General features: G+C 41.7%; 1 protein-coding gene across 5 annotated transcripts; it reads left to right on the top strand.

The window, feature by feature from the left end:
- The first annotated feature begins 136 nt into the window (after positions 1-136).
- LSM11 (LSM11, U7 small nuclear RNA associated) lies at positions 137-27,893 on the top strand. 5 transcript variants are annotated; one of them, XR_004968294.1, is made up of 6 exons: positions 139-635; positions 6,002-6,141; positions 8,021-8,104; positions 8,702-8,809; positions 25,044-25,209; positions 26,788-27,233. XR_004968294.1 is itself a non-coding variant. In XM_036313809.1 (5 exons), the coding sequence occupies exons 1-5, from the start codon at positions 188-190 to the stop codon at positions 27,637-27,639; spliced, it is 789 nt and encodes a 262-aa protein (XP_036169702.1). In that variant the 5' UTR covers positions 139-187; the 3' UTR covers positions 27,640-27,893. The 5 variants fall into 5 exon arrangements, 4 of the variants coding, with proteins under 4 accessions (XP_036169700.1, XP_036169702.1, XP_036169701.1 ...); XM_036313809.1 differs by lacking the exons at positions 25,044-25,209; positions 26,788-27,233 and adding an exon at positions 27,631-27,893; XM_036313808.1 differs by lacking the exons at positions 25,044-25,209; positions 26,788-27,233 and adding an exon at positions 27,631-27,893 and having other exon boundaries at positions 140-635; positions 8,702-8,910.
- Positions 27,894-27,919: the final 26 nt, after the last annotated feature.

Below are 27,919 nucleotides of genomic sequence, written 5' to 3'. Positions count from 1 at the left end.
AGGGGGCGGGGCCGGCCCTGGCGAGCCGCAGCCGCGCGCCACGCCCCCGGCGAAGCGGACCGCGGACGGGTGCGCCCTCCGGCGGCTGCGCCGGCGCAGTGCGACCCCGCCCCGCGGCTGCGCAGTGCCGCCCTCTGGCGGCCCCGCTCCTCCTTCCCATCGGCCTCCGCTTGCGGGCCTTTCAAACATGGAGGAGCGGGAGCGGAAGTGGGGGGCGAGGTCGCCCGGCGCCGGCAGCCCCCCGCGCCCGCCCAGCCCGCGCCTGGATGTCAACTCCGACCTCTTCGACCCGCTGCTGGCCCTGTACGCGCCGCGCCTGCCCCCCATCCCCTACCCCAATGCGCCCTGCTTCAACAACGTGGCCGCCTACGAGACCTTCCTCAGGACCGGCTGCCGGGGCGGGCGCGGGCGGGCGCGGGGCGCGGCCCCGGCCCCGGCCCCAGGGGCCCCGGCCGCCGCCGGACCCTCGAGCAGGACCCGCCGCCGCCGGGACGCCCCCGCCCCGGACCCCGAGCGCATCGAGCGCCTCCGCCGCCTCATGGTCAAGAAGGAAGGGGACGCGGGCGACGGGGAGAGCCGCCGCGCCCCGGGCCGGGGCCGGAGGGCGCCGCGCAACGTGCTCACGCGAATGCCCTGTGAGTCTGGCGGGCGGGGCCGAGGGGACGGCCGAGGGGGCCTTTGAGGGGTGATAGGGGCTACCTGTTAGGGGGAGGGTCTCGGGGCAGGTGTGCGGAGATGGCGACGGGGGGCGGACAGAGGGGGGGTTGTGCTGGAGTGACGTGGGAAATGGGGCGGTGGTCTGGAGGAATGGAGGGTCTGCATGAGCCGCGGGCAGTGGAAAAGGCTGTAGAGGCCCCGAGGAGCCGTGGGGAGGGTGGGCGTAGGGAACGGGTGTCGGTCTGCAGAGGCGGCTCAGTCCACGGAGGTAGCTCCGGGGAGAGGCGATGAGCCTGCCGAGAGGATCCGCAGGAGGGGCGGGGTCTGCAGGGGCGGTGGGGCCGGACCGCGTCGGGAGGGTTTGCTGGCGCGACGAGGGACCACGGACGGCGGAGGTGGTGCACAGCCAGTGCTGGGGAGGAGCGGTCGGTGGGAGGTGGGGATGGTGGGACGGCGTGTGGGGAGGTCTCTTCGGAGGGCACCTCAAGTAACGGCCCATTCTGGGCGCTCCCAGCAGGAGAAGGGTTTGCAGGGTCCGGACACTCACACGCTCGCGTTGCCAGTCGCACGTGCTGGAAGGCAGCAGGCACAGTGCCGCCGAGACACGCACCGTGTGACGGCCGCTCTGCGGGGCTGGGTGCAGGCTGTGTCTGTCAGGCGCTCTCATTACCGCGAGCGCAGGTTATTTTAAGTTCTGAAGGTGTAAGTGGCTCAGGGGAATTTCCTAATAGATCCCCAGAGGAACGCTGTAAACAGCAGAGGCTGCTCCTGTGCGAGGTAGGTCTCGTATAAGCAGAATAAAAACAGCCCAGGGTGATATATCTCTTGTCGCCTGGCAAGCCGTCCTGACATTTGCCCCGTGAATGCAGTGACCTACTTAGCCACTCGGAGCACCTGGACCCTGACAGCGAAACGGTGACATTATTAAGTCACTCGCTGCCTTTGGAACGGGGGATTGCGCTAAGCAGGGGTATATGTTGTTTTATTCCTAGAAATGTGTTTGTGAAGGGAGAGACATCCTGAAAATGGGTATGCTGTTAGGGGCGCCTTTGTCAGATGATGCACCGTGCGGAACATCCCTGCCCACGATCGGGGTTCACCCCAGCTTGCTTGTCCAGCAGCAGCACAAAGATGGAGTTTCATGTTCTTAAAATAAGGGCAGTTTGGAGACCCGATTTTGCCTCTACTTTTTGCCACATCAGACTGAGCGTGTAACATTCGTTTCCATTTTGCCAGTTAATTGCTTTGCTACCACGATTGTCAAGGAAAAGAAATATTTCTGTGTGGTGGGTGGCTTTACCTGTACCTACGGAGCACTTTGCTGTATTATTCTGACAGTGTGAAGACCAGCTTTGTCGACTTCCCACGATAAAATATATGCCTGGAGTCAAGGTCTCAGAGATTGTGCCCTAGGCACTGAAAATTTTAATCAGGCCCCTGGAAACAGTGGAGTGTACATGATAGAGGTGGGTGGGCATCACACAGGGTTGATGACCTTCAGAAAGCAAAAACAACATCAATAGAAGCAAACCACCCCCCCCTCCCCCCCAGCATGGGTGAGGATTAGATTTATTCAAGAAAGAGTTCCTATAAGAGGTAAGCTTTAGGTCTTGAAATTAAAGAGGGGCATGATTTCGGATTAACAGTAATTATTTGAAAATCAGGCTATTGAGGTATAATTTACATAGAGCAGAATACAACCTTTTAAAGTGAGTTTTGAAATCTCCACAATCATGATACAGAATAATTCCATCACCCCAAAAGTTTCCTCATGCCCCTTTGTAAGTAAGGTGATAATTTTAGTGTTGCTAATTATACTTACTGTTATTGAGCACATATGTGCTATACACTTTGCTAAGCCCTTTTGATCAGTGGCTCTCAACCTTGGCTGCACATTAGAATCATCTGGGAATCATTTTAAAATCCTGATTTCTGGGCCTCATCCTCTGGAAATTCTGTTTCTTTGTTATGGGGTGAGGCCACAAGATTAGTAACAATCTCAATTATTACCTGTTACTGCCTAGTGTCACATAACTGGTTTAGTTTGCAGCTGAGAACCCCGGGTTTGTCCAACTCCGGGTATGTGCTTACCCATTATGCTAGTCTCAGGAGAGGGAAGAGGAGAGTACGTTGTAATGCTTGCTTGTTGTTGGTGTGTGGAGGATGCTGCATATATGAGGCAGAGGATTTGTGTCCAAAGCACAGAGAATGGAATTTGGGTTCAGAGAGGGATTTGTTGCTAGAATGTGTTGAGCCAAACCAAAGATTTTTTTTTGTTCGACTTTGTGATGATAGAGAGTGGGAACCATGGTGTATTTTCTTAAGCAAAAGCACTTTTAGGGCAAATGTTTCTAGAAGTAAAGTTATTTGTGGGTAGAGTAGAACACAGTTTGATTGTCTACGTCTGAATACTGGCTCCACTTTCTAGCTGTTCTGGTTTAGGCAAGTTACTTAAACTCTTGAGGGCCTCAATTTCCTCATCTGGGAAATGAGTACAATGATAGAATCCACCTATTGTTGTGAGGTTTAAATTAGTTAACACATTTAAAGCATTTACAACAGTAATCTTCCTTAGCATATAGGGAAATTCTCAGTGAATGTTAAAAATCACTGTTAGTCATAATTAAAAGCTCTAGGTCAGGATGCATGTAACCTGACATTGAATGTTGGCTCAGCTGTTTACTAGGTAAGTAACTTTGAGCAAATTATTTAAACTTTTTTGAGCCTTGGTTTCCATATTTATAGAATGAGGGGAAATAAGAGTACCTATGTGTTAGTTGTGAGGATTAAGTAAAATAATGTACATAAAGTTAAACTTAGCACAGGGCATGGCCCTCACTGAGGGTTCAGTAAATGATGGTGACAGTGATGATAATGATGTGATTGGTTGTGGAAGGAGAAAGGTCTTAGTTACTGAGAATCTGTTGTCTGAGTTTTATGATTGCCGTGAGCAGAGAGAAGTAAGAGTGGAGTTAAAAAGGACCTGGACTTGGAAGGGTGTGGCCCAAGCATAGTGGCAATGGAAAGGGAGGAGGATTTGGAAGAAAAAAGTCCTGCAAAAATGAGGCTTTTTTTCTCTCCCTTTGGTCATATTAAGTTTTTATAAGCTTAGCTCATATCTATTTGGAATTTGTCACAGAGACTGCTGGAAAGAGATTCAGAATGTGCGTTCTGATTCAGAATGCAGAGCTCATTTTTGCCTTGACAGTTTGCTCCGATAGGTGGTGCTAGTGTTGCACCTTTGATCACAGAAAGAGAGAAATGCTTCCTGGAATTACACCTTATTAAATTTTTGAAAGAAAAAAAAATCAAGAGAATGACACAGATGTGAGTTGAAGACCCGAGCTTACCATTTGCCATTAGAATAAGAGACTGTTGTTAAGATACAAGCTTGTCTTGTTTTTTTGATTTGGGGGTGTGAGGGAAGTGGTATCCTATTTTTTTCCAAGTTAGAAAAAGAATGGTCTTCTCTTTGTGGAAACACATATGTGTATGGGGGTGGGGTGGGGGGGGCAGCGTATGTATATAGGCAAAGGGAGTCAATGCAGGCATTGTAATCACTTTCTAAGACATTGAATTATAGAGATTTATTCTGGAATCTAGAAGCTAACTAACCATCTAACTTCATTTTATAAATGAGGAAACTCAGACTTGTAGAGAGAAAGTTACTCACCAAGGTCACACAACTAGTGATGATGACCTAAATGTTGTTTACAGTGCTGGCTTTAACACAGTCTGTAACACATATCCAGATACATGTACACATACACATACCCCCTTAAATATGAAAAGTGCAAATAATTTTAGGATATTGCTAGAGGAAGGGTAGATGATGAAGGTCAGTCCAAGGTTCTCACGTTTCTTTCCAAGGCTGCTGTTTCTGTCACTCTGCTCCACCTGTGCCTTCTTGCTGAATCTTTAGACTGACATAAGCTCCTACTTCTTATCTGTTAAGTCACTTTCTTCCAAGAATATTTTCTTTTATTTATCACTGCCATCATTGATAAGCGCATCCATGAATGAAGAATAAGGAAGTCAAGAGTAACCAACCTAGCCCGGCCGGTATGGTTCAGTGGTTGAGAATTGACCTATGAACCAGGAGGTCACAGTTCGATTTCTGGTCAGGGCATATGCCTGGTTGCAGGCTTGATCTCCAGTAGGGGGCATGCAGGAGGCAGCTAATTGATGATTCTCTCTAATCATTGATGTTTTGATCTCTCTCAATCTCCCTTCCTCTCTAAAATCAATTAAAAAAATATTTTTAAATAAAGAGTGGTTAACTTAGTTATCCAAACTGAAGTGCAGGACTGTTCTATTTTATGCCACTAGAAATAAAACAGTGATTTTGTTTGTTTGTTTATTTACTATCAATGGCAATCTCCAAAGAATTTTGCCTTGCAAATTTGGGAGGGAGGGAAAAACAGAGACTCTATATGCATGAGTGTGAGAGAGTATGTGTATGTATATGATTTTTCTTTTGGAATTATATATATATAATATATATATCTCAGAATATTGTGAGGTTAACATAAAGCAATAAAAATAAAATTCATACCTGCTCCCAAGCTCCCAAGCTCTGAAAAACAGAATCCATCATAGTAAAGGCTGGCATTATAATCCCAGCATTCTTCTTATGAATTATCATGCTGCTCTTTTTAATGATGTTCATCAGCAGTCTCTCATAGGAACCAGATGCTCAGCCTTGCCTTTACCCCAGCAAGGCTTGGAATACAAGCAGGTGTCTGAGTGCCAGTGTGAAGGTGATGTCCACTGAAACACTAGTGACTCCAGAGAGCTCGTGTGTGTAGTAGCTGAGACTGGGGAGCCTAAAGGCCGTTCTCTCTTGGAGGGTTACATGTGTTTAAGGGCAGATGTGTTACACAATTTATTTTCTTTAAACATATGAGCAAGATTTTTGGTTCTTGAGGAGGCTTACGCTAGATACGTCGTTCATGAGAATTATCCTGAAAAAAAGTTGTCTTAAGACACAGAACTGAGAAGAATCTAGCTGCTATGTATATTTAATGTGGTATTTCTTTTTTGCCCAAAAAGTTTTAAATGATGATGCATCTGAGTCAATGGTTTAGGCCATGTGATATATAGAGGTGAAACTTTTAAATGATAGCCGTTCAGACGGTTTATCCACATTATGAATCTTGTCTCATTTCAGTGTGTATTGCCCATTGACAGCCATATTGCCCAGTGGGCCTTCCTGTTCCCACAGTGAGGTTGCCACTGCACCATGCTGCCTCGTATTGCTGGAGATGGATGGGTGGTCTTGGTTGTTACTTCTGGGAATGAGAGCATATGTTCATGTGATATAACTATTCTTCTCTCGTTTCAGTGCACGAAGGCAGCCCTCTGGGTGAACTCCATCGTTGTATCCGGGAGGGGGTGAAGGTGAATGTTCATATCCGCACTTTCAAGGGACTTCGGGGCGTCTGCACAGGCTTCCTCGTTGCATTTGACAAGTTCTGGAATATGGTAATTAAACCCTCCTTAGGGGGCTGGAGAACCTCTTGGGGATTAAATCTTCTATAAATCTAAAGATCCTGAGTAACCTTATTCAGTGAAACCTATAGAATAACTTCCCAGAAGAATTAGAATCTACACTTTCTTGAGAAATAACAAAAAAAAGTTTCTTTTATTGCTTCTTTTTCCTTAAGGCTGTGGCTTTCAGGAGGGGTGATTTTGCCTTTCTTTCCCTCGGGGGACATTTTTTTTATTATCACAACTGTGGGCTAGAGTGTTACGGGCATCTAGTGGGTAGAGGCCACGGATTCTGCTGCATGTCCTCCAATACATAGACACCCCCCAACAACAACAAATTATCCAGTGCAGAATGTTTTTAGCCAAGATTGAGACACCCAGCCTTAAGCAATAATTACTTATTTCATCTGTTTAGTAATTTTATATTGATTTCCTATTAAAAATATTTATGTTCCACTTTGGCTGGGCACAGTGCTAAGTACAGAAGTTTCAGAAAGAAACTTTCATGCTACTGTTTTTTGAAGATATACATGGATAGAAGGGGAACAGACATATTAATTAGCAAGATAATTTACATGGTATTTCCTTATGAAGGAGTGTACCACACACTCCTAGCCTCCTAGAGACTTACTGATTACTAGATATATGAAGAAAAGTAGGGATGTATTATAGCAATGTCAATCTCCAAAGAATTTTGCCTTGAAAATTTGGGAGGGAGGGAAAAGCAGAATTTTAACTGTGGGGCTGTTAAAATAGGAGCCATCAGGCTTTCTAGTGTTTCTTTTCCATATGGTCGTTCCTCTCCAACTTTTCCCTGTGCTTTATCTCCATCCATGCATTCCCCTGGATAATAATAATAGTTGCTAATGTGTACTAAACACTTGGTATGTGCCAGATACTATACTAAGAACTTTACATATATCATCTCAATGAATGAATTGTAGGTCTGTTCCATTTCACAAATGAAGGAATTGAGGCTACAGATTTTGGAAGATTAGTACAGATCACACTCCTAGTAAGTGGAAGTACCAGGATTTTAGTATATATCTTTCTGACATCAGAAACCCTGGTTTTAATCCTAGCTTTACCACTTGGTAACTGTGTGACTCTAGGCAAGGTAATTTCTCTGAGGCTCAGTTTTTTCACCCCTAAAATGTAAGAATTTTTTTTATTATTATACTTTTACCTTTGAAGCAAAAGGATTTAAGAGAACATATGTAGTGAAAGTGCTGGTAATAATAATACTGTCAGCTTATACTTGTATGGTGATTTACACTTTTCAAAGTAACTTCTCATACACGATCTCATTTCATCCTAACAGCTGTCCTGTGCAGTTGATCTCTCACTGGTGAGAATTCATCAGCAATTCAGTCTATAACTCTGGTCAGTCTCTGTTAATTGCTGTCACAAAACATAGAAACTGGAAAGGGAAAAGATGCAGTAGAGTGTTTCTCAAAACATGGCCTAAAGCTACCTGCACCAGAATCACCTGGGGTTTCTGGTTAAAACGGAAAGCTCCTGGGCTTCATCCCAGACCTATTGAATCTGAATCTCTAGGAGAGTAGTAGCCTAGGATTCACACTTTAATAAGCTTCCTGGATATTTATGAACAGTGACATTTAAGAACTTCTGTGCAGCCATAGAGGCCCCTTACCACAGAAGAAACTTGTCTTATGTGGTCATAGACCACTTGGAAATTTACTCAGAGGGGGCCAGGTATTACCTATTTTTTCCTGCCCAAGAGCTGCTTCACTTAAGTTTAATTCTATTGCAATTAGATGTTATTCTGTCTTAAAAAATTTTTTTCCTGAAAGCTATAAAGATAATATTTTTAACTCCACCTCATTTCCTCCCCTTTGGGCTGTTTCTCTAGGCACTTACTGATGTGGATGAGACCTACCGAAAGCCTGTTCTAGGCAAAGCATATGAGCGGGATTCTTCACTGACTCTCACGAGGGTAGGCAATTTCTCCTGACTTCTTGAGTACCCAGCATGCTTTCAGGCTTAGGAATTAAGATCACTGAGCCCACTGACCAGTGTTTCATAGTGGGAAAGCCCTGGTGCTGTCAACCAGGTATGCCTAGACCAGTGGTCGGCAAACTGCGGCCCCTTGAGTGTGGCTCTTCCACAAAATACCACATGTGGGCGTGCACATACAGTGCGATTGAAACTTCGTGGCAACACTGAAGGGGCCAAAGAGCCACAGTTTGCCGACCACTGGCCTAGACCAAGGTCTTCCTTAGTTTCTCTTCTCATGCATTCTTCTAATTTCAAATGAGTTTCTGCTTCAGACCTGCATATTATTTAAGCAACAGGTTACCTTTTATAAGGCTTAAAAGTCTTTCTGTTTTACCCAGTAGAAATAAGGTTCCTTTTCTCTTGAAACACTTACTGATTTATCTGAGTTATAGGTAGAAATAAAAAATTCATTACTAACTTTTTAAAAATTGTGAAGCAAGTTGTCCAAAGAGCATAACTTGGAATCTGTTCTTTTTCCCTTGTATATTGAAAGAGGGATGTTTAAGGCTAATATTTGTCTTTGCTTTCCTTATAGCTATTTGATCGACTAAAACTTCAAGATTCCTCCAAGAAAGAGGCAGATTCTAAGTCTGCAGTTGAAGACTCCACTCTGTCCAGATACTCCCAGACATCCACTTGGAAGGTAGCCTCAGTGTGGGGAAGAGAAGACACTGACCGGGGCTCACGCAAACATTCCCGCTCCGTCCCATCTTCCCTGCAGGCATCTACAAGGGAGGAGTCCAGGTCAGAGCTGTCAGGGAGGACTATTCGGACAGAAGGGTCTAGTGTGGGAGGTACCTTTTCCAGAGCTACTACCCTTTCTAGGGGCCAGTCCCGTAAGAAAAAGAGAAAGCCCAAAGTAGATTACCAACAGGTATTCACTAGACACATAAATCAGATTTTCATTCGAGGCGAGAATGTCCTGCTAGTTCATCTTGCACAGTGAGCAACTCTGCTTCACTTGAGCTTTAATATTTAGAAACAAAATGCATGAATTGCTGCTATGCTGTATCCTAGTATCCCAGTGAAACCCTGAGTTGGAATGATCCCCTCTGGTACTGCATGTGTTGAGGAGAGAACCAGGCTCAGGTTCTCTGGGAGATGAGCTCCCTGAAGGGGAGACAGGCCTTGGGAGGGTGGGTTGTTTGCATTAATATCAAAGCAGTAATAACAGGCTGCATATGAGTACACACATCTGATTTGGTATCATGCTCTACATCAGACACTCAGACCAAATATACGATCTTCCATTTGAATCAGGGGTTATAGTATGAATTAAATTGACTCTATGGACTCTTTAGTGTGGAGGAGAAAAACCGCAAAAAGAATGATCTCATTTTAAAGCTAGTACTCTGAATACTCACGAATTTGATTCTAAGAGTAGCAGTATAAATTGCCCTGGAACCCTACACCAACATCTTGTAACTGACTGTTGAATTTTGCTCTCCACCATTCTCTCTTAATCAAGAAATGTAATCTATTATCTTTGGGTATCTATAAGATCTAAGAAAGCTACCAATTTATGTAAGGGCAAAATTTGAAAAGTTGGTATGCTTAAAGCAGCAGCAATGAATGCCCTGTTTTTATCCCTCTCCTTATTATGGAAAGGAATGTGGGACCTCAGCAGTCTTCCCTTACCAGAGGTGACTTCTGCGAATGACATACCAGATGGAACTATAAGATGCTCGTGTGGTGGCTTCTTGTCTTTCTCTCTAACTTCTGTGGCATAGTGCTAGTGCATGTACCCTGTGTATTGCCTCTCTGTGACCTGTCCTATAAGCTTTATGACAAGAGACTGTGACCTTCAAGTCTGTCTTCAAAGAGTGCTGCATGAACTCTGTAATATACATGCACCATACAGCTGAGAATCCCTTTTCCAGGCAGGGCTGGTCTTATGTAGAATATCTTTCAGAATGGTTTTCATGAGACAGCAGCAGTAGTTTTATTCCCTGTGTCAGACCAAAGAGGTTCTTACAAACTAGAGTAGGTGTGTCTGTAAGGGACACTTTACTCACAGCCAGCTTCAGTAGCAGAAATACCATAGCACTCTCCAATACTACTTGAATCATGCTATATGCTTTCTCAGTCACCAGTGCAGAATAGGCTACAGACTGTTAGGTAACATTGAATTTTTTTGTTTTGTTTTGTTTTGTTAGTTTATGTTTTATTTTAGATAATTCATATTCAAATTACAAATAAGAAATAGCTAACTAGTTAAAATGCTTGAAAAGAAAAATTTCCCCTGCTGTATTTGTTGTGTAACTTAGATACCTGGTCCTTCTGCTAGATGGGTCACTGGCTTATCATATAATGAAAGGAGAGCCTCAGTGTTTGCCCATCAGACACCTACCTCACAGGAGCACTGAGACAAAGAATTTTAGGAAGGCATTTTAAAGTCTTTAAACATGTTTAGGAACCATGAGTCATTTTTACTAACTCTACTTCATGGTTTGGTTAGAATGCTTATGAGCAAGGCAGGTAATCTCTGTAGGTATCATAAGTATGATCTTGCTGTGATCAGAAGGCAGTGGTATCTTCAGGAACTATTTCCCATGTTCCATTCCTTTCTCCTAAAGGACAGTGGGAGTTTCAGAAGAATATCTTGAGTAAGATGAGAGTAACATTTCTTTGCTGCTCCTCTACATTCTAGCCCCTACCCTTTCTGATCATTTTTAGAAAGGATTCCCCTGAATTTCTCATCGGTTTGTATGATAATACCAAAGGGAGAATGAGCATCTAAAAATAACACATCCCTAAAAGGGAATTTGTAGAAATTGTTTTGTTTGTTTTTATTTTAAAATGCATTTTAAATATGTTTTTTAGAGCCACAGAAGATGTACTAAATATTTAGAGAGGTTCCAGATCACAAACTTGAACCATCATCTTTGGAATCTGCCAATCTAATCTCTTCTAAATAATGTATCTAAAAGTTCAGTTCCCCAATTAATAGTTGTCTTGTTTAATCATCAGGCACCCCTGCCTCTACCTCTTTACCAGTCTCCCTTGTTTGGCTGTCCTATCTGTCTGCCCTCTTGCTCCTTAGCTAGAAGCTGTAATGGATATTAGATTTTTCCAATAAAGTAGAAATTTGTAATCAAAAGGAATATAATCAATTTCTGTTTCAGTCTAGTGCCTGATTAAATCTAACCTAATTTATTTTACATAATGCTGGTTTTCATAATGTTTGTATATAATTTTTATATATTCATGTAAGGATTGATTTACTGCTTTTTTTCTACCCAACTTAATAATTCTGGCTCTGAAAATTTTAAAACTGTGATATGACTTAGATGCCCATTTATTTGTTTGGTTTGGACAGTGATCCTGGAATGAATGAACTATCTAGTATTGTGTTATTTTGTGCAAAGCATACTTTTTTAGAGAAGTCAGTTTTTAAAAATCATAGCCTTTTTCTTTATTATTGGAGAAATTTTTCATAAGGAAGAAAAAATAGGTCCTAACAATGTATATGTTGCTCAAAAAATGTGATCATCTAGGATATTATAGTAAGTTGCTATGGAAACAACTGATGTCTTCCTCAAGAGGAGAGAAAAGGAGGCAGTAACCACTAGCATGGTAGAGACCTGGGGGCCCCTCCACCTGAAGGGGGCTCTAAGCTGCTGTAGGTCAGCAAAACTGGTTTCTAGTATTCCCCAGAGATTTGGATTTGGGAAACTTGGTAGGAATAGTACTTATTTTTGAACATCCATTTTGGTTCTTCAAAGTGATCTCCAAACATGGGAATGTGTTTTCCAGACATTTCACAGGGCATACCTATCTGTGTACTTGTTGAGGTCCTCTCAGGAGTTTCCAGCTTTGTTAGATAAGAACAGGGATTGAGAAATTGAAGATATGCTATTACACCCAGAATAGTTTCGTGTGCCATTCTTTGTACAGAGAGATGATTCTACTGCTCTATCACAAGCGAACTTGCACTTTAGGTTGTTCATTTTAGTATCTGGGAAGCATTTATGCTTCCTTTCAGAGACCTCTTATGAAAGAGGTGGGCAGTTGGTGGGATGGTTAGCCAGAGTTAGCAGTGCTTAAGCAGTACCCTGCCTGCTCTCTGTGCCTGCCAAGCCAGAAAGCTTAGAAACCTTTAACACTAAAGTCTAGATAGGTGTCCTTGCTATGAGTTGTTAGTGAATCAAGAGGGGTTCATCTGTTTTCATGGTGAAATAGTCTAAAAGTACCTTTAGAGATTGTCAGGTCATGAGCCATGAGCTGCTCTTAATCCTCAGAAGCCTTATGGAAAGTAGGTGTACTGCTTCTATTCCTTGAGAAAAAATAGAATCTAACTTGATGAAGGGTAGATATTTATATTTATGTTTGCACTGTTCCTGTAGTAGCTGACATGGGTAAAATAATGAAATATAATAGGTTCTGTAAATTACTTGTTTAAATTTTGTCTAATTTTGCCTTTAGAAAAGAATTTAAATTATTCAAAGATAGCTAGCTATCCTAAAGTTTTCCAGTCCTTTGTGTATTTTTTTATGAATGAAATGATTTCTGTGGTTCAGGTCAAGGTTTATGTAAGTGTATCATGGTATAAATATAATGGTTTTCCAACTGTTTTAATTTCTCTTTTCCTGTGCCAGATACAGAATGCAGTCAACCCCTTTTCACTAACTTCTGTTCATCAGCCTGTGTTTTTCAGGGCAGCAGCTCCCAAAAGGGTTTTCTTAGTGATTATAAAGCAAGAAAATCTTATGTGGGCTTGTGTTGCAAAGGTGGGTGGTCTGTCATTGCTTTCTGACAAATTGAGTGATGGGTTTAAGATAAGCCTTTGGAGTTCCTGTCACAGTTTCCTGGGCTCCAAGGAAGGGTTGGGCCTTCTTTACTCTCAGTGTTTTTCAAATGTTTGTAAGTTCTCTTGCACTCCTCTAATAAAAATGAAAGCTCTCTGTCAAGAAATGGCTTTGGATGATTCGGAGATCGAGGGGGGCGAAAGTACACCTGAGACCTTCAGTTGGTCTTTTATTTATTTAGAATAAAGAGTAGTCTGATAAGCAGCCAGAGTTAGTGCTCCTTTAAAAATACTCTGAAAAGATGGGAACTCTCCCTCAGGAAAACTACAAAAGCTATTCCCAGTACATTGCAATTGCTTTTGATTTTTAGTCCTTTGAGCAAATGTCTGATGTTATGTTTTTGAGCTGTGGGGGAAATATATCTAAAAATTTTTAACAGATATTATTTAAACAATGATTATCTGACTGAATTCTGTGTGAGCTAGGCTCTAGGGCAGCTGCCCAGTTCTTTTTCTGTTTTCCTGGCAGTAAAACAGATAGTAAGTGATGTCTTAAAAAGTGATTTACTGACATCTAAAGACATAACCTTCTGGGCTACCCTGGGAATACCCCTCTGCAAATATTTACTGTTTTTTTAGACAAGGCTAAACCTGGATGACTCTATGAATTTATAGTTTTTCTACTCATATACCAGCTGCTAAATGAAAAACCATGATTTGTAATCTTCGTCTTGAAATTACTCCTAATTATTAAGCTCACCTAACCCCTTCCTGTTTAGGGAGGATTGCTGCTAGTAACGTCAGTTTGCAATGTTCTGCTTTAGATATGTGTCATATGGGAGTCTGGAAGCTGTAATAAATATGATTGTATTAATGTACTGGCTGCTTTGTCTGTTGATTTTGGGGGAAGGGAGAGGAGGCAGGAAAGTCTGCTACCAAGTGAAGACACTGACCTAGAAAGGTAAAATATTTCCAGCAATGTCATTGTTGTAACCTTGCGCCCTTCTATTTTCCTTCTTTTTTTAACCAAAGCACACACATCTAGATTTCTGTCCTGAGGTAGCTTTATTCTTCCAAGTTTATTTGACGTTCATGCTTAGAAAAGAAACTTGGCCCACATTGCAAATTATCTCTTCTAAGCCCCAAGCAATGGTAATTGCTCTGTGAATTCATTTCACATAATAGCTCACTGGCATTAATCCACTGTCTTCACGATCTACTGAGGTGTCACCATCGACTGCTCACCTCTGACTGTTTTGCCACATCTGATTAATCGATCCTCACTGCTTCCAGAAATGTCTGAATTTGCTACCAGCTTTTCTCTGAGCATGTACAGAAAGTTGAACTGCACAAAGATTTGCCACATTGATTACTTGATCTCCTCGGTGTGCTTCCAGAACTGAGTCAACTTGGAAAGATGGACAAACAAAAATCATCTCGATTCTTAGAGAGGGAAACTCAAGTTAACTATCAAGAACCAGTTCCCCACTTACTATGTTGGGCTCAGCTAACATATAGGAAATTTCTAACAACTGAAGATGTTAGAAATGCTCCAGTTCTGGCCTTGCTTGTTTGTTTTGTACCTCAAAGATTCCTGATTAAATAAGGATGTCCTCATTAATCAAAATAAAGGCAAGAGAATCAGCCAGCTTGACATTTAAAATATACAGTGACAGTTAAATATTGGCAGCAGAATGGAGGCCAGTGGAATGACATATATCACTCTTTCCCTATGCTTTCTAGGTAGGACTGTCAAGGAAAGAAAGTTTCTTGCCCAACTATGTTCTCTCCTTGGATGAAAGTAAAGCTTTTTTTTTTCAGTTGCTAAATTACCACTAGGTGGCAGTGGGTTAAAGAGAACGGCTTAACTAGAAACTAGAAGTCCCAGAAGGACCTGCCTTTCCAGATCTCCAATCACTGCAACAATTAATTGTTAAATGCTCACAAATCTGGACTGAGATAATCAAGGAAAACCAAGCTACAATAAACTCAAGTGACAATATAAATGTTTCTTACCAATATTGAATTTCCAAATGTGAAACTTAGGAAGCCTGACTGATGGCAGTCAGCCAGTGAATGTGCTTGGCAAAGAGTGTTTAAAAAAGAGATTGCCCAGTGTCCACTGTTTTAGGGAGTCTGTTGCTATTCTCATATCATGGGTTTCCTCATTTCATCTTGGAATACTGTCAACTCCACTCAGCCTCTTCCTATCTACTGGCCAAGGATCATCCTGTAAAGCTGTCTTGAAGTCCCTATTTCTCAGCGGCTGTTTGAATTTTGGAAACAATCCACCCAGTATGGATGCCTGAGAGCCCATTTGTGAGAAAGGTTGCAGCTCTCATGTGATCTCACAACCAGAATTGGGCCTCCAAAACTGCAAGCAAATATGCTGTCAAGTCAGAGGAAAATTTATAATAGACACAGAAAAGTCTGTAGTTTTAGGCTGGGCACCGGGGCAGAAGGAGGGGCTGGACAGTGCCAGGAAGTCTCAGCACTTCATGTCAACACCTTCAAAAGACCTTCCCCTCTCTACCTCAAGAAATAATTTCCCACCAGCCTCTGGTGAAGAGAAATACAGTATGTGAAGTAATAGATAGATACTATCTTCAAATGCATAAATTAAAAATAAGATTACAATAAAGAGCTTTGTCTCGTGCATTTTTGGACCTTGGTTGCTTGTACTACACTCAATCACGCTATGTGACAGGGAAGAGGACAGACAGAGCGTGCAATGAGAAATACTATAATTTTTTAGCATTTCAACCCTGTGCCAAACATGTTACATGCACGATTATCTTGTTTACATACAACCACTGTGAGGAAAATTTTTGTCCCTATTAATATATGGGAAGGAACTGAAACAGGTTAAATAACTTGCCAACATCTTTCTGCTAATAAGTGGTGAATTAGCAATTCTATCTAAATCTCTCTGACTCATAAGTTTGTTGTTAGTCAGTTGCACCTTAAAATACTATACTCCTTAGGTATTAACTAGCAAATTTAAGGGCACGCTCAGATATCCCCTTAGACTAATCAGATACCAGAGGGCTGAATTTAAAATATGGCTTGTTGGTTTGCTCAAGTGTCTAGTCCAGGGGTGGGCAAACTTTTTGACTCGAGGGCCACAATGGGCTCTTAAACTGGACCGGAGGGCCGGAACAAAAGCATGGATGGAGTGTTTGTGTGAACTAATATAAATTCAAAGTAAACATCATTACATAAAAGGGTACGGTCTTTTTTTTTTTTTTTAGTTTTATTCATTTCAAACGGGCCGGATTCGGCCCGTGGGCCGTAGTTTGCCCATGGCTGGTCTAGTCTCTTCTGATTTGCACTGTTCTTTGACAAGCGGTGGATGTACACTCAGGCCTTCATGGCTTCCAGAGAGGACCAGGGCAGCGGACGCTCCCAGGGCTGTGGACCAGTGGTGGCCCTGGAAAGGGTATTTTACCCACTAGTTAGTTTGGGCATTGAAGGGCTATCCATAGAATAGTCTTGTTAAAAAGACAGAGTGAGTCGTGGTTTTTTCCCAATTCTTCCCTGTGCATTTAGAAGGTCTGCCACCCCTTTCTTTCCATTGTGTTCCAGCACTTGGGCAGAATGCTTTCTCTTAGTCTTGACTATACACTTACCTGATTTACACAACTCTTCTCAAAGCTAAATTATGGATATGATAAGGCTACAGAAAAATAAAGAACCCAGAGTCTCCTGAGACCTAAAAGGGGTCAAAAGCAGAAAGGTTTGGTAAGTCTTGTAAAAGGGTTGTCTATCTTGTAAAATTCCCACCTACTTTATGATGTGTTAATTCCCAGAATATGTCAATCCTGGGAAGAGCCCACTATCCTAGGCTCTTTCACTAGTTACTTCAGAGTCTCAGTTTCTGGGTCTCTAAAACAGGGACAACACCACCTGCCTCATAGGGTTGGTGATGATACGTGCTTGGTCCAGACAGCAAAGACTGCCCTTCCTGCTGGGATGAGCTTGCTGTGTGATGTTCAGCAGCTTTCTTCACTTCCCTGTGCTTGTGTTTCATGTCCTGAGACCGGGCCTGGCAAACAAATGGACACAGCAGCACGTTGTCATCCTTTAGACTTACACACAGGTGTTTGAAAGATTGTTTCCAGGCTGCCTGAGTTCTCCTCGCTTCTTCAGTAGGCTCTCCCTGGGTTAAAACTTCAGAATATCATCAACTTCCCCACTGCTGGGAGAGCTGTGTGCTCCCCCAGGAATGACATTAGGCTCCACGGGACATTCATTAGTTGAGGTTACGAAAGGACCACAGGGCACTGGAATGGTAATTTCCTACATGGGACCCCAGTGACCCAGAGCGAGCTAGCTCAGCTGGTCTGAGCATGTGGCTAATGAGGGAAGGGTCATGGTTTCACTCCTGTGTGGGCCAATTAGTGTCACGTGGAAAAGACGCTCCTGGGCCATCAGACAGCAGCCTTACATGTGTGGCACTGCTCACCAGCACAGCTCAGTAGCTATCATCACTATCGGAAACCCAACCCAAAGCCTACATTTTCTTTCTTATTGCATAGGCTGTTGTTTCCAAAACTTGAGTCATTTTCGGAGCTCCTTCATGATTTTTTGCCTTATCACAAGTAGATCACTGCATTTTTATTCAGAATTTTTGTATAAATTCACTCACTTTTTAGCTTACACTTAAAAGTGTTGGTGCATCACTACCATCAATAGAAAATTGGGAAATTTACCCTAAATTTAAAGTATACATTAAAATAAACATACAATTATTGAAATTAAAATGTTAATCCTCATACCAACTGCAAACACCTCCTGAGCCACAAGTGATCAGTGTACTGTGTGTTAATAAATGTTGCAGGTGTATAAACTGCATGCGTTATATAATACCTTGTTCTGTAATAAAATGGTCACATCAGTAAAAACAGTATTATAAAGCAATTGCTTTAGTGGGAAGAGTTGGGAACAGTGACTGGGGAGTTTCACACTTGAAGCGATGAAATTATTGTAAGAATTTTAACACAGATGTCTTCCTAATAGCCATAAATATGTAGCTATAAAACCTAAACTGAACAAATCTAGGGTTTAATTTACATCTAGCTTTAGCTCAAAAGTTGTGGCTTTCATTTGCACTCTCTGCTGGTATTATCATTAACACTGTTTCTTACACATCCTTATCATTATCATCCATTTTATAGTAAACAAAGCACAAACATGAAAGCAGATGTGTAGTCTTCACAACACCTCGTTCCCCTCCAGTTATGAGCCAGTTTATGCTACTCTCCCCAGTTGGCCAGTTCCTTATGGAGATCAAGATACAACCAATAGTGGTGTTGGTAATAAAAATATATTCCCTAATAATTGAGCATGTTACATTCAGTCCATTTATGAAAATGTGCACTGGAGGACAAATATACATAAAAAGCAGACACACACACACACACACACACACCCCCCTCTTCAGGGTGGACAGAGGGTTCAACACATTAAAAATGAAGAAATGTCAAAGCAGTGTATATTTTATAAATTCAGGTTGAATGAGGGCAGCTTTCTATCCTCTGTGTACCTGGAGTGGGTGTTTAGCCTCATTTGGAGGTCTCGATGTGAGGTCTTTGTGAGTGTGAGGTCCAAAGGACCTCCCTCCCTGCCCCCAGGTCAGGAGATGAGCCTTGCCAGGAGCATTAACTTATATAGAGATCTGGGTTCAAATACACCATAAGGCAGAATGTGACATTTTAGCAATGTGGAAACAAAGTTGTCTGGGGTGTAGAACAGTGAGAAGATGAATAGATTTCACTTTTCTTCTTGTGTTCCCCTTACCTTGTGGATTCTTGCTGCAGTCACTCCCATTATTTCAGTGCTGCATGAGTTATCCCGCTTTAAAAAAAACACAAACTGTTTTTATTGATTTCAGAAAGAAAAGGAGAAGGAGAGAGAGAGAGAAACATCAATGATAACAGAGAATCATTGATTGGCTGCCCTCTGCAAGCCCCACATTGGGGATTGAGCCCACAACCTGGGCATGTGCCCTGACCAGGAATCGAACTGTGACCACCTGGTTCATAGTTCAATGCTCAACTGCTGAGCCACACCAGCTGGGCGAGTTATCCCACTTTTACAGCTTTCTCATCATCCTTAGAAAGTCATTAATTGGTAGCAAGAGGGCCAGACCATTTTATAAGTGCCAAAAGACTTACTTAGACCAGAAAAATCTAAATATTAACAGGCAGAAATGCAATTCTAGCTTTCTTCCATTGCATGTGTACCTGATGAGTACTTTAATGATTGGTCTCTCTCTCAGTCTCTCTCGCTCTCTTCCTCTCTTTCTCTCTCATACACAACACACACACACAGTACAGAGCAGGGAGAGGACTCTGTGCTCTTAACATCTACAGTGTCCTCATTGCACAATACTTACTGGAACAGTAAGATTATGTAATTGGTGAGTGTGATGTATGTATTTATAAAAAATAGTATACAATTTTTATTTACTTAAGAATGATCTATTAGGATTCTGTTTGTATGGCCTTGTTCTAAGACCAATATATATTTGTGATCTTTGCCTCTGAGGGCAGAAAGTGATTAGTTCATTTGATATTCTGTGTGAGAAATCTGAGGCTTGCATTACGGCCTCTTCCCTAACCTTGCCAAGTCCAATTATGCCTCAGCAAGGCTTCTCACCCCGTCCTCCCCTGTCCCCAGAGTTCATATGAGCACATCTGTTGCTCCATGAAAAGTTTTGGCAAAAGCTGCTTTCCCCTGTGCTGGGAGTCATCTGTCTTGACTGGCTTAGAACTGTTTTTACTGACTTTGTGTGTGTGTGTGTGTGTGTGTGTGTGTGGGTGGAGAGAGAGAGAGAGAGAGAGAGAGAGAGAGAGAGAGACAGATCTACTTTTACATATTAATATATAAGGTTTCCAAAAATATAGATGTACAATGTCTATAGATTCTAAGATGTATTTTAATAAACACTGCCTTTATAATTATTCAGTGTGTACACATTTTTTAGGATACCTTTTATATGGCATTTTAATAGAGATACCAACATTATGATATCAAACCAAGAGTGATACAGAGATTCCAGTTCCAAAATGGTTGGGAGAAACTGGTTTAAACCCTCATGTGCCAGAGGAAGAGGCCAGGATTCTGAATGTTTTCTTCCCACTCTGCCTTTCGGATCAGTCTTTCCCGGCTATAACCCTCAACTCTGGGCTCTCTTGTACTGAGTGGGTATTCAGAAGTTAATACCGACTCTTCATTTTGAAAGCTATTACCAATGACCTATTAGACTTACCTTTGGTCACAGAGATTTTATCAGAAGGTAACATATCTGGGAACTAACTTTGCACAGGACTGGTAAATGGTAAGACATGACATCTTGAATTATATAACTGATGCCTCAGTTCTTGGGGTAGCTGGAATCTCTGGGCCAGTCACCTCTAACTACAAGTATCAATGGCTTCCTCAGGGTCCCTTGGGGGTGGGCGAAATGGAACAAGCTAGGAAGGTGTGGCCCATGGTTATGGGAACATCAAACCTGACAAGCCTGATGACATCCAAAGTGTTTGCTCCATGTCCAGGAGCTGAGTACAGCAGCTAAGAAGTTGCTCGACATCTCAAAGCCTGGGCCCATCCTGTGCAAAGGCACAGGGTAGCTACCAAAGGAGTTTGTGTTCCAGGTGCTCCAGATGTCAGTACCGTATACGTAATTTGCAGGGCCCAGTGAAGAATGAAAATGCAGGGCCACTTGTTCAAAAACCATTTCAAGATGACAGCAGAGTATTGAACCAGGCATGGGGTCCTACTAAGTGTCCATGAAGCCAACCCTGCCCGAAGCACCAGGCCCAAGTGGAGCCAGTCGGAAGTTCAACAGGGCCGAGGATGGGGCAGGGGACTTCTTGGCAGGCACAGCGCCAAATCTGTCTTCACAACATACTGGATTCTTCCTTCTGTGACTAACATGCCCTTTCAGTGGCATCCAAGCTGGCTGTGCTTAGCCACTACTAACTATGCATGAGTAGTCTACGAATTAAAGCATTACCATTATTTTCAAATACTTTGAAGAAGTTCCGAAAGATTTGAAATCCATTCACACAATCTCAAAAAATGTCAACAGTGAAATTGTCAATGAAAGAAAAGGAAGAACTGTTACATTCTTTCAATATGACCATAATGTTGTCAAAATCAGAATGGTTTCAAAAATATGATTTTAAAAATATAATATATGTGAATAAAGCTTATAGTTAGTGATGACTATCAAGAATTTGAAAAATCTTGATTGGATTTAAAATTCTTCATTAGGAATTGTGATTTCAAGCATAAAATCTGATATTAAAAAGCTATATTCATAAAAGCAAATTTCTCATTAAAAATTAGATATTTTTTTTAGAATTTTTATACAAATTTAGTATAGTATTTAATATCTTCCCTAAATTTGAATTTTATTTCTTATAATTATATAATACTAGAGGCCCAGTGCACAAAAATTTGTGCACTCGGGGGCGGGGGGGGGGGCCCACAGCCCGGCCTGCGCCCATTCACAGTCTAGGACCCCTTGGGGGAATGTCCACCTGTTGACTTAGGCCCACTCCCCAGGGGATCAGGCCTAAGCTTGCAGTCAGACATCCTTCTGGTAGCCAGGGAGCCCTCGGGGGATGTCCGACTAAAGGCTTAGGCCCCCAAGGGATCGGGTCTAAACCGTTAGTTGGACATCCTTAGTGCTGCCATGGAGGTGGGAGAGGCTCCTGCCACCACCACTGCGCTGGCCAGCCATGAGCCAGCTTCTGGCTGAGTGGCACTCCCCATACAGAAGTGCACTGACCACCAGGGGGCAGCTCCTGCATTGAGCGTCTGCCCCCTGGTGGCCAGTGTGCATCATAGCAACCAGTCATTCTGACGTTTAGTCAGTGTGCATATTAGCCTTTTATTATTATTATATAGGATGTCCCTATTTCCCCCCTTTTGCCCCCTCTACCCAGCTCTTGCCCCCCACTTCTCTCTGGCCATCCCATACTGTTGTCAGTGTCCATGGGTTGTGCATATATTTTCTTTGGTTAATCCCTTCTTTAAATTCACTTCTTTAAATTTTTATTTTCAGATAAGTGCTTATAACTGCACTATTATATATTTTCTATTATATAATTTAGAATTAAGATATTTTTTAATTGAACCCTTGTAAATTTTAGCACAATTTAATAAATTATGCTAGAAGTAATTAGGAGATTTTTCATGTAATGCAGATACATTTCAATTAATATTTTATTAATTTTTAATTTTTTAATATTTTAATTTGAAATAATCTCATACATGTAAAAAAACTCTATAAAATACTACAGTATATTATATGTACCCTTCACCCAATTTCTTAGGTGTTAATAATTTAAACATAACCATTATACAACTAACAAAATTTGGAATATATTTTTCTTATAATCTCTTTAATGTTACTTAATCCATTTACTTTGTTTTTGTTAATCTTCACCCAAGGATACTTTTTCATTGAATTTTAGAGAGAGTGAAGGGAAAGGGAGAGACACATTGATTGGTTGCCTCCTGCACATGATTTGATAGGGATTGGGGATAAAGCCAGCAACTGAGGTATATGCCCTTGACTGGAATCGAACCTGGGACCCTTCAGTCCATGGACTAATGCTCTATCCACTGAGCAGAACAGGCTGCAGCTTAATTCATTTACTTTTAATCTATATGTGTCTTTATATTTAAAGTGGGTTTTGTTTTTGATTCACCCTCATAATCTGTCTTTTAATTGGTGCATTTATGCCACTGACTTTCAGAGTGCTTACTGATAGAGTTACTACCATCAGACGGCTTCTGGGGCTTCTGGGGCAGGGCTGCCTTGCTGCCCAGGACCCGCCGATTGGGTCCCCCGTGGCAAGGCGGGGCCGGCTCCTGGGGGCTCCTGGGGGTGGGCCTGCCCTGGATGGCGGTGCGCTGGTGGCTCACGCTGTCCCGCCCTGCCTGCAGTATACAAATTAGCCGCCATCTTTGTTGGTGGTTAATTTGCATATCATGCTGATTAGCCAATGGGAGGCATAGTGAAGGTATGGTCAATTACCATGTTTGTCTATTAGATAGGATAAAGAAAGGGTAATGAGGACTTTTTCTAAGTACCCTACAGTTTACCCCAGCGTGGATCTTAAACTATTACCATTTTTTATGTGTGTTACAAAGTGAAAAATCTTGGAAGCAGCAGGCTAGCCAGCAGCTTTCGGAAGGAATCTGAAATAACTCTTCTGCTTTTGCCCACTGGTGGTAGCAAAAACTATGTATTGAGATTTTTGACTTAGGAAATCAAGGCATGACTGAAACAGGATTCAAACGTGACAATTAATAGTACTTCATAGAGCTGTTGAAATGATTATGTGAGATACTGTATGTTAAATGCTCAGAAAAATGCCTGGAGTCTAGGAAATACTCAATGAATAGCAGTTACTATTACCTAACACCTTGGATAACCAATGAATTAACAAATTCTGTTGACTCTGTCTGCAATGCCTCTACTCTGTTCTTGACCTTACTTTTCATTCCTCCTATTCCACCCCATCATAATTTAGCATTTTATCGCTCTTCCTCTGACAGTTACATACGCCTTTTAATTTGTCTTTTCAGTGTCTATTTTCTGGTTCAATGAAGACATGTTAGGTGACAGAATATCCAACATAAATTTTATTTTTTCATACATTAAGACATTCGAAGTTTCCAGAGTTGGTTCAGCAATTCAGCAATATCAGGGCTTAGGTTCAGGGAGTGTGTGCTGTATTGTTTGTTTTGCCTTCCTCCTCTCCCCATGGTCTCAGTATGGCTGCTATAGCTACAAGTATCACCTCCACTCATGATGACATCTAAAAGCATGGTGAAAAGGTGTATTTTTTCTCTGTTTTTTCTGTTATCAGAGTAGAAAATTCTTCCAGAAAGCCTCTTAGAGTCCCTTAGAACACATCTACCTTTAACCAGTAATAGGCAAAGAGCAATGGAATCATAATAATTGGCTTAGATGTCTCAGCATTTACCCTTGGGCCTGGGCCTACATCCCCTGAGCATAGTACTAGTCCTATACCCAAACAGAATTAGGATTTTACTAGCTAGACAAGAGTGATAGCTGTTAGGTAAACAACCAACAATTTTAGCTAGTCCTTCGTACACACCACTGACAGATTCAGCAAGCATTTATCCCTTGAACAAGAATTCAGTTTACTGAGTCCCTTCACCTGGAATTAAGTGTTTAGTCCCTAATCTGACAGATGAAGTCAGATTCTGTGAGCAGAATCCTTTTGGAGCAGAATTCTATACTTTTGCTTCATAGCTCCTTATCACACTTTGTAATTATACATGAATTTAGAGAAGTACATGACTAATATCTCTACCCAACTAACTCCAGAATGTAAATTCTATTAGTATAGTGTCTGTTTCGTTCATCATTATAATCAACACCAAACACAGTAGGTATTCATAAATACTGGTTGAGCGACTGAATGTTTAAATCTATCAAAGGAAACAAGCAGAATTTCAACAGTTAGATATTTAATCTGGCAAAAGCAGGTTTCTGTGTAGCTAACAAAAAAGGTTGAAAGAATTTGGTACCTCAACATCACCAACATTTTGTTAAAGAACTAATTGCCAAGCCCTGTGTGCACATGGGACCATTAGTAATTCTGTAGCTATGCAAATTAAAACAGTGATGTATGATTTATAGCTTTAATAACATTCTGAAGGCTCTTAAATTTTAATCACTTGCAACATCCTTTTTAATATTCAATTACTTTATTAACTAATTAGGTCACTTGCTGAAAAAGCACATAAGGCTGGTGCTATTTTAATATCAGCTGAGCCTCACAAAATACCTTTGAAATGGTGCAAATGGTTTATTTATTTTAAACAGATCATTAAGATGCTATAATTAATAAACCAATTACAAAAAAAGGCCTGATAGTGATAGATGCACAAGTACAATAGCAGTGTCCGATGGATTCGTCATTTTTATACACATACATCAAGGGGCAAAACTTAAATGAAAACCCACTGTAAAAAGTGCTTTCCTCAATAATTTATTTGTGTAATGACTGATAACCCTATCACGGCAAACCTAACTTGAGGCTTGTTCATTATGCAAACCTGTAATATGTACTTTCAGTTCATCTAATGACACTCACGATGGAAAATCCACCGCACACTAAACTCAGCGCTCCTTGATGACTTACAAGAGCCTTAATTTGCAGACCGAGTTGGGCACTTCACGATGTATCAGTGCGTTAGAGTGAGCCGAGCCTCCCAGCGGAGAATCAGGAGACACATACCGGGTCAGCAGCAAGCCTTACTTATTGATTTCCCAGCGCTGTGTTCAGTTCTTCAAAGCAAACAAAGTGAACAAAGAAAGCTAAGGCCAAGTCTGTGGGGACTTTTCACCCCAAATCCTCAAAGGAGACTGTGGTTCATAGCATTAAGCCCACATTGCTAATACACAGAGATGTTGGGACTAGGGCTAAGGATGGGTAGGATGCAGTTCTTAGGCTTGGAATAGAGTTTTATTTTTAGGATCAGGGTGAGGTGAGAGGAACCAAATCATTTTGCTGGGCTGGGAAAGGACACCATCGAATCCTAGAGGCCAAGTAATTTTTCTGGCCAAAAATAATATAATAAAAACATAATAGCCCCATTTATTGAATGTTTACTACCACTAGACACTGTATCGACTGCCTGAGTTATCTTCTTGGGTAGTTCAAGGTATTTGTTTAGTTGGCATTTATTTACTGAGCACCTCTGAGACCAGGGACTATTCTAAGCACTGGAGACACTATGGGTGACAACACTAGACAGACAAGTTTCTTGCTCTCCTGGTGTTTATATTCTATTGGGGAAGACAACAAAATCATACATTGCATGGAAACAAAATAAAAGCAACAGCTGTTAGGCAATGCAAAGTGCCACGAAAAAATCCAAACAGGAGAATGGAAGACTGATGAATGATGACTAGGGCAGTTCTTTTTGATTTGTTGTCCTCAGAGAAGGCCTCTCCAAGGAAAGTAACAACATTTGCAAACGGACAGGAAGATTTTGAACAACATAGAGTTTGTTCTTCCCCCAGTGTCACCGGTTGTTTTCTGCTTTATGTCCTTTTGAAGTTAGTGGAGGTAAATGGGGAAGGTAACTAGAAAGAGGCAGAGAGGCGGGATGAGGGTGGGAGTAGTGGGTAAGGGAGAAACTGAGGGAAAATGGGAGGTGGCATCATTATGTTGCCATCTTTATTATTCTTTTGCAAGTGTGGTCACTTTTTGCAGTCAGACTCCAATACCAACTTGCGTGCATTTGGTTGTTCGTGTGTGCGGTGGTGGGTTCAGAACTGCAGGGAGCATTGCTTCTCATCCCTCCTGCTTCCTGCCACTGCCGTGTTCTGCAAGTGGTCACAGTGATGTTTTATGTATTTCCAGTCTGTTTTAGCACCTTCATGATGTGTTGATGAAACTTTAAAATATTTATAAATTTCCACATTGTCCCAGGGATGCTAAGTTTTTTGGGAAGAGCAACCTAGCACCAACAAGAAATCTGATGTGGGTGCTACTCAAATACGTGGAAAATAAATAACCTCTTGCCTAATGGAAAACATCAGAAAGGGCCCCCATTATCTCTGTCAATTGTGAAACAAACAGCGGTCCAGTGAAGTGTGTCCCTCCCAACTCCCACTCTTGGGTCCCACTATATCCCCAACTCCTAGCCCAAGCTGGATTATCTCTGAGAGTTGTGTTAACATTTTTTTCTTCAAGTGAGACAAGAAAAGGTTAAATATAAGCAGACACCTACATTAATGGATAACTACTTTGGTGGATGAAGTTCCATCAGAGCCAAGTGAATATTTGTCATTTCCCTCTTCACCAATCCAGAGTGAATCCCAGTCAAGAATGTAAGTGAAAGGAGTGCGCTAGTGGAACTCGGGCATTAAGGAAGAGAAGAGCTGTGAGTTTTGCAGTGAACTTGGACAAGAAAAAGCTAGTTCTGTGCATCTCTCACGTTCTCGAAGCGGACTAGAAGGTTTTTACAGTCTTCACAAGAGTTTCTCTTACTCATTCTTGTGGTTTTCTCTATCTAAATAAATTTCTCTAACAAAATAAATTATTCTTACTCAATTTTTGTTCCGTTTAATCACTAGCATTGTAACGGCATTGTAATCTGTAAATTGTCCTCGCACATGTCTGTTTCTGCCACACTGAGTATTAAGTAGATCTTTTCTAAGAAAATGAATTATTGTAAACCATTTTTCTAGAAAAATTAATCATGCTAAATTTTTGAATACAGTCTATTTGTGGCCTGGGTCTTCTTTCCTTTTTAAAATTTGGAACTGGAGCAAGATGGTTGGGTTTTAAGGTCTGCAAAGGACTGTAAACAACAACCGATGAACATTCACATGTAAGGGTGACCTCTGGGACACACATCTTTTATCAGGAGTGGATTCTTCAGGGATTCTGCCCTCTCTCAGGGATTGACAGGGTGAGAGAGAACAAGTATGCCCAGAGCAAATGGTCTGCAGACACACGGGTAGGGAAGTGCATGTCCTGGGACTTAATCACTCTTTTCTCACACCTGGTAGTAACCAAACCTTTTTCATTGAACATCCTATCCATAAAATGGGTGTTCAGTGTCCCACCACAAATATTTATATTTATAAAATATCTATTCCACTGTCATTCTGAATATTAATCAGTAAATTTTATTTTTCTATATTTTAGATAAAATAAATACAAATAGATATTCCATCCTTCTCATGCCGTGGCGGATCCTCTGGCATTCTTCCAGGGCCTGTGTGACGCAAACCATTGAAATCCCTGCTCAGAACAATCGAGGTAACCTGAGGTAAACTTGGTTTCTTGCAGAAACCTCTGTGTTGATGGGGAACAGATTTACTGCTAGGGGCACCTTAAGAGCATTTTGGGCGTTCCTTGTATAAGAATCTGGGTGGAAAATGCATTAAACAGAACATTCTGGCCTTTGACCTTCCGTGGAGCTTCTCTTGGGATC

The sequence above is a fragment of the Myotis myotis genome, unplaced genomic scaffold, assembly GCF_014108235.1.
Source record: "Myotis myotis isolate mMyoMyo1 unplaced genomic scaffold, mMyoMyo1.p scaffold_m19_p_6, whole genome shotgun sequence".
Lineage (NCBI taxonomy): Eukaryota > Metazoa > Chordata > Mammalia > Chiroptera > Vespertilionidae > Myotis > Myotis myotis.
The sequence above is the reverse complement of the archived record's forward strand: the minus strand, read 5'-3'. Positions and strand labels throughout refer to the sequence as shown.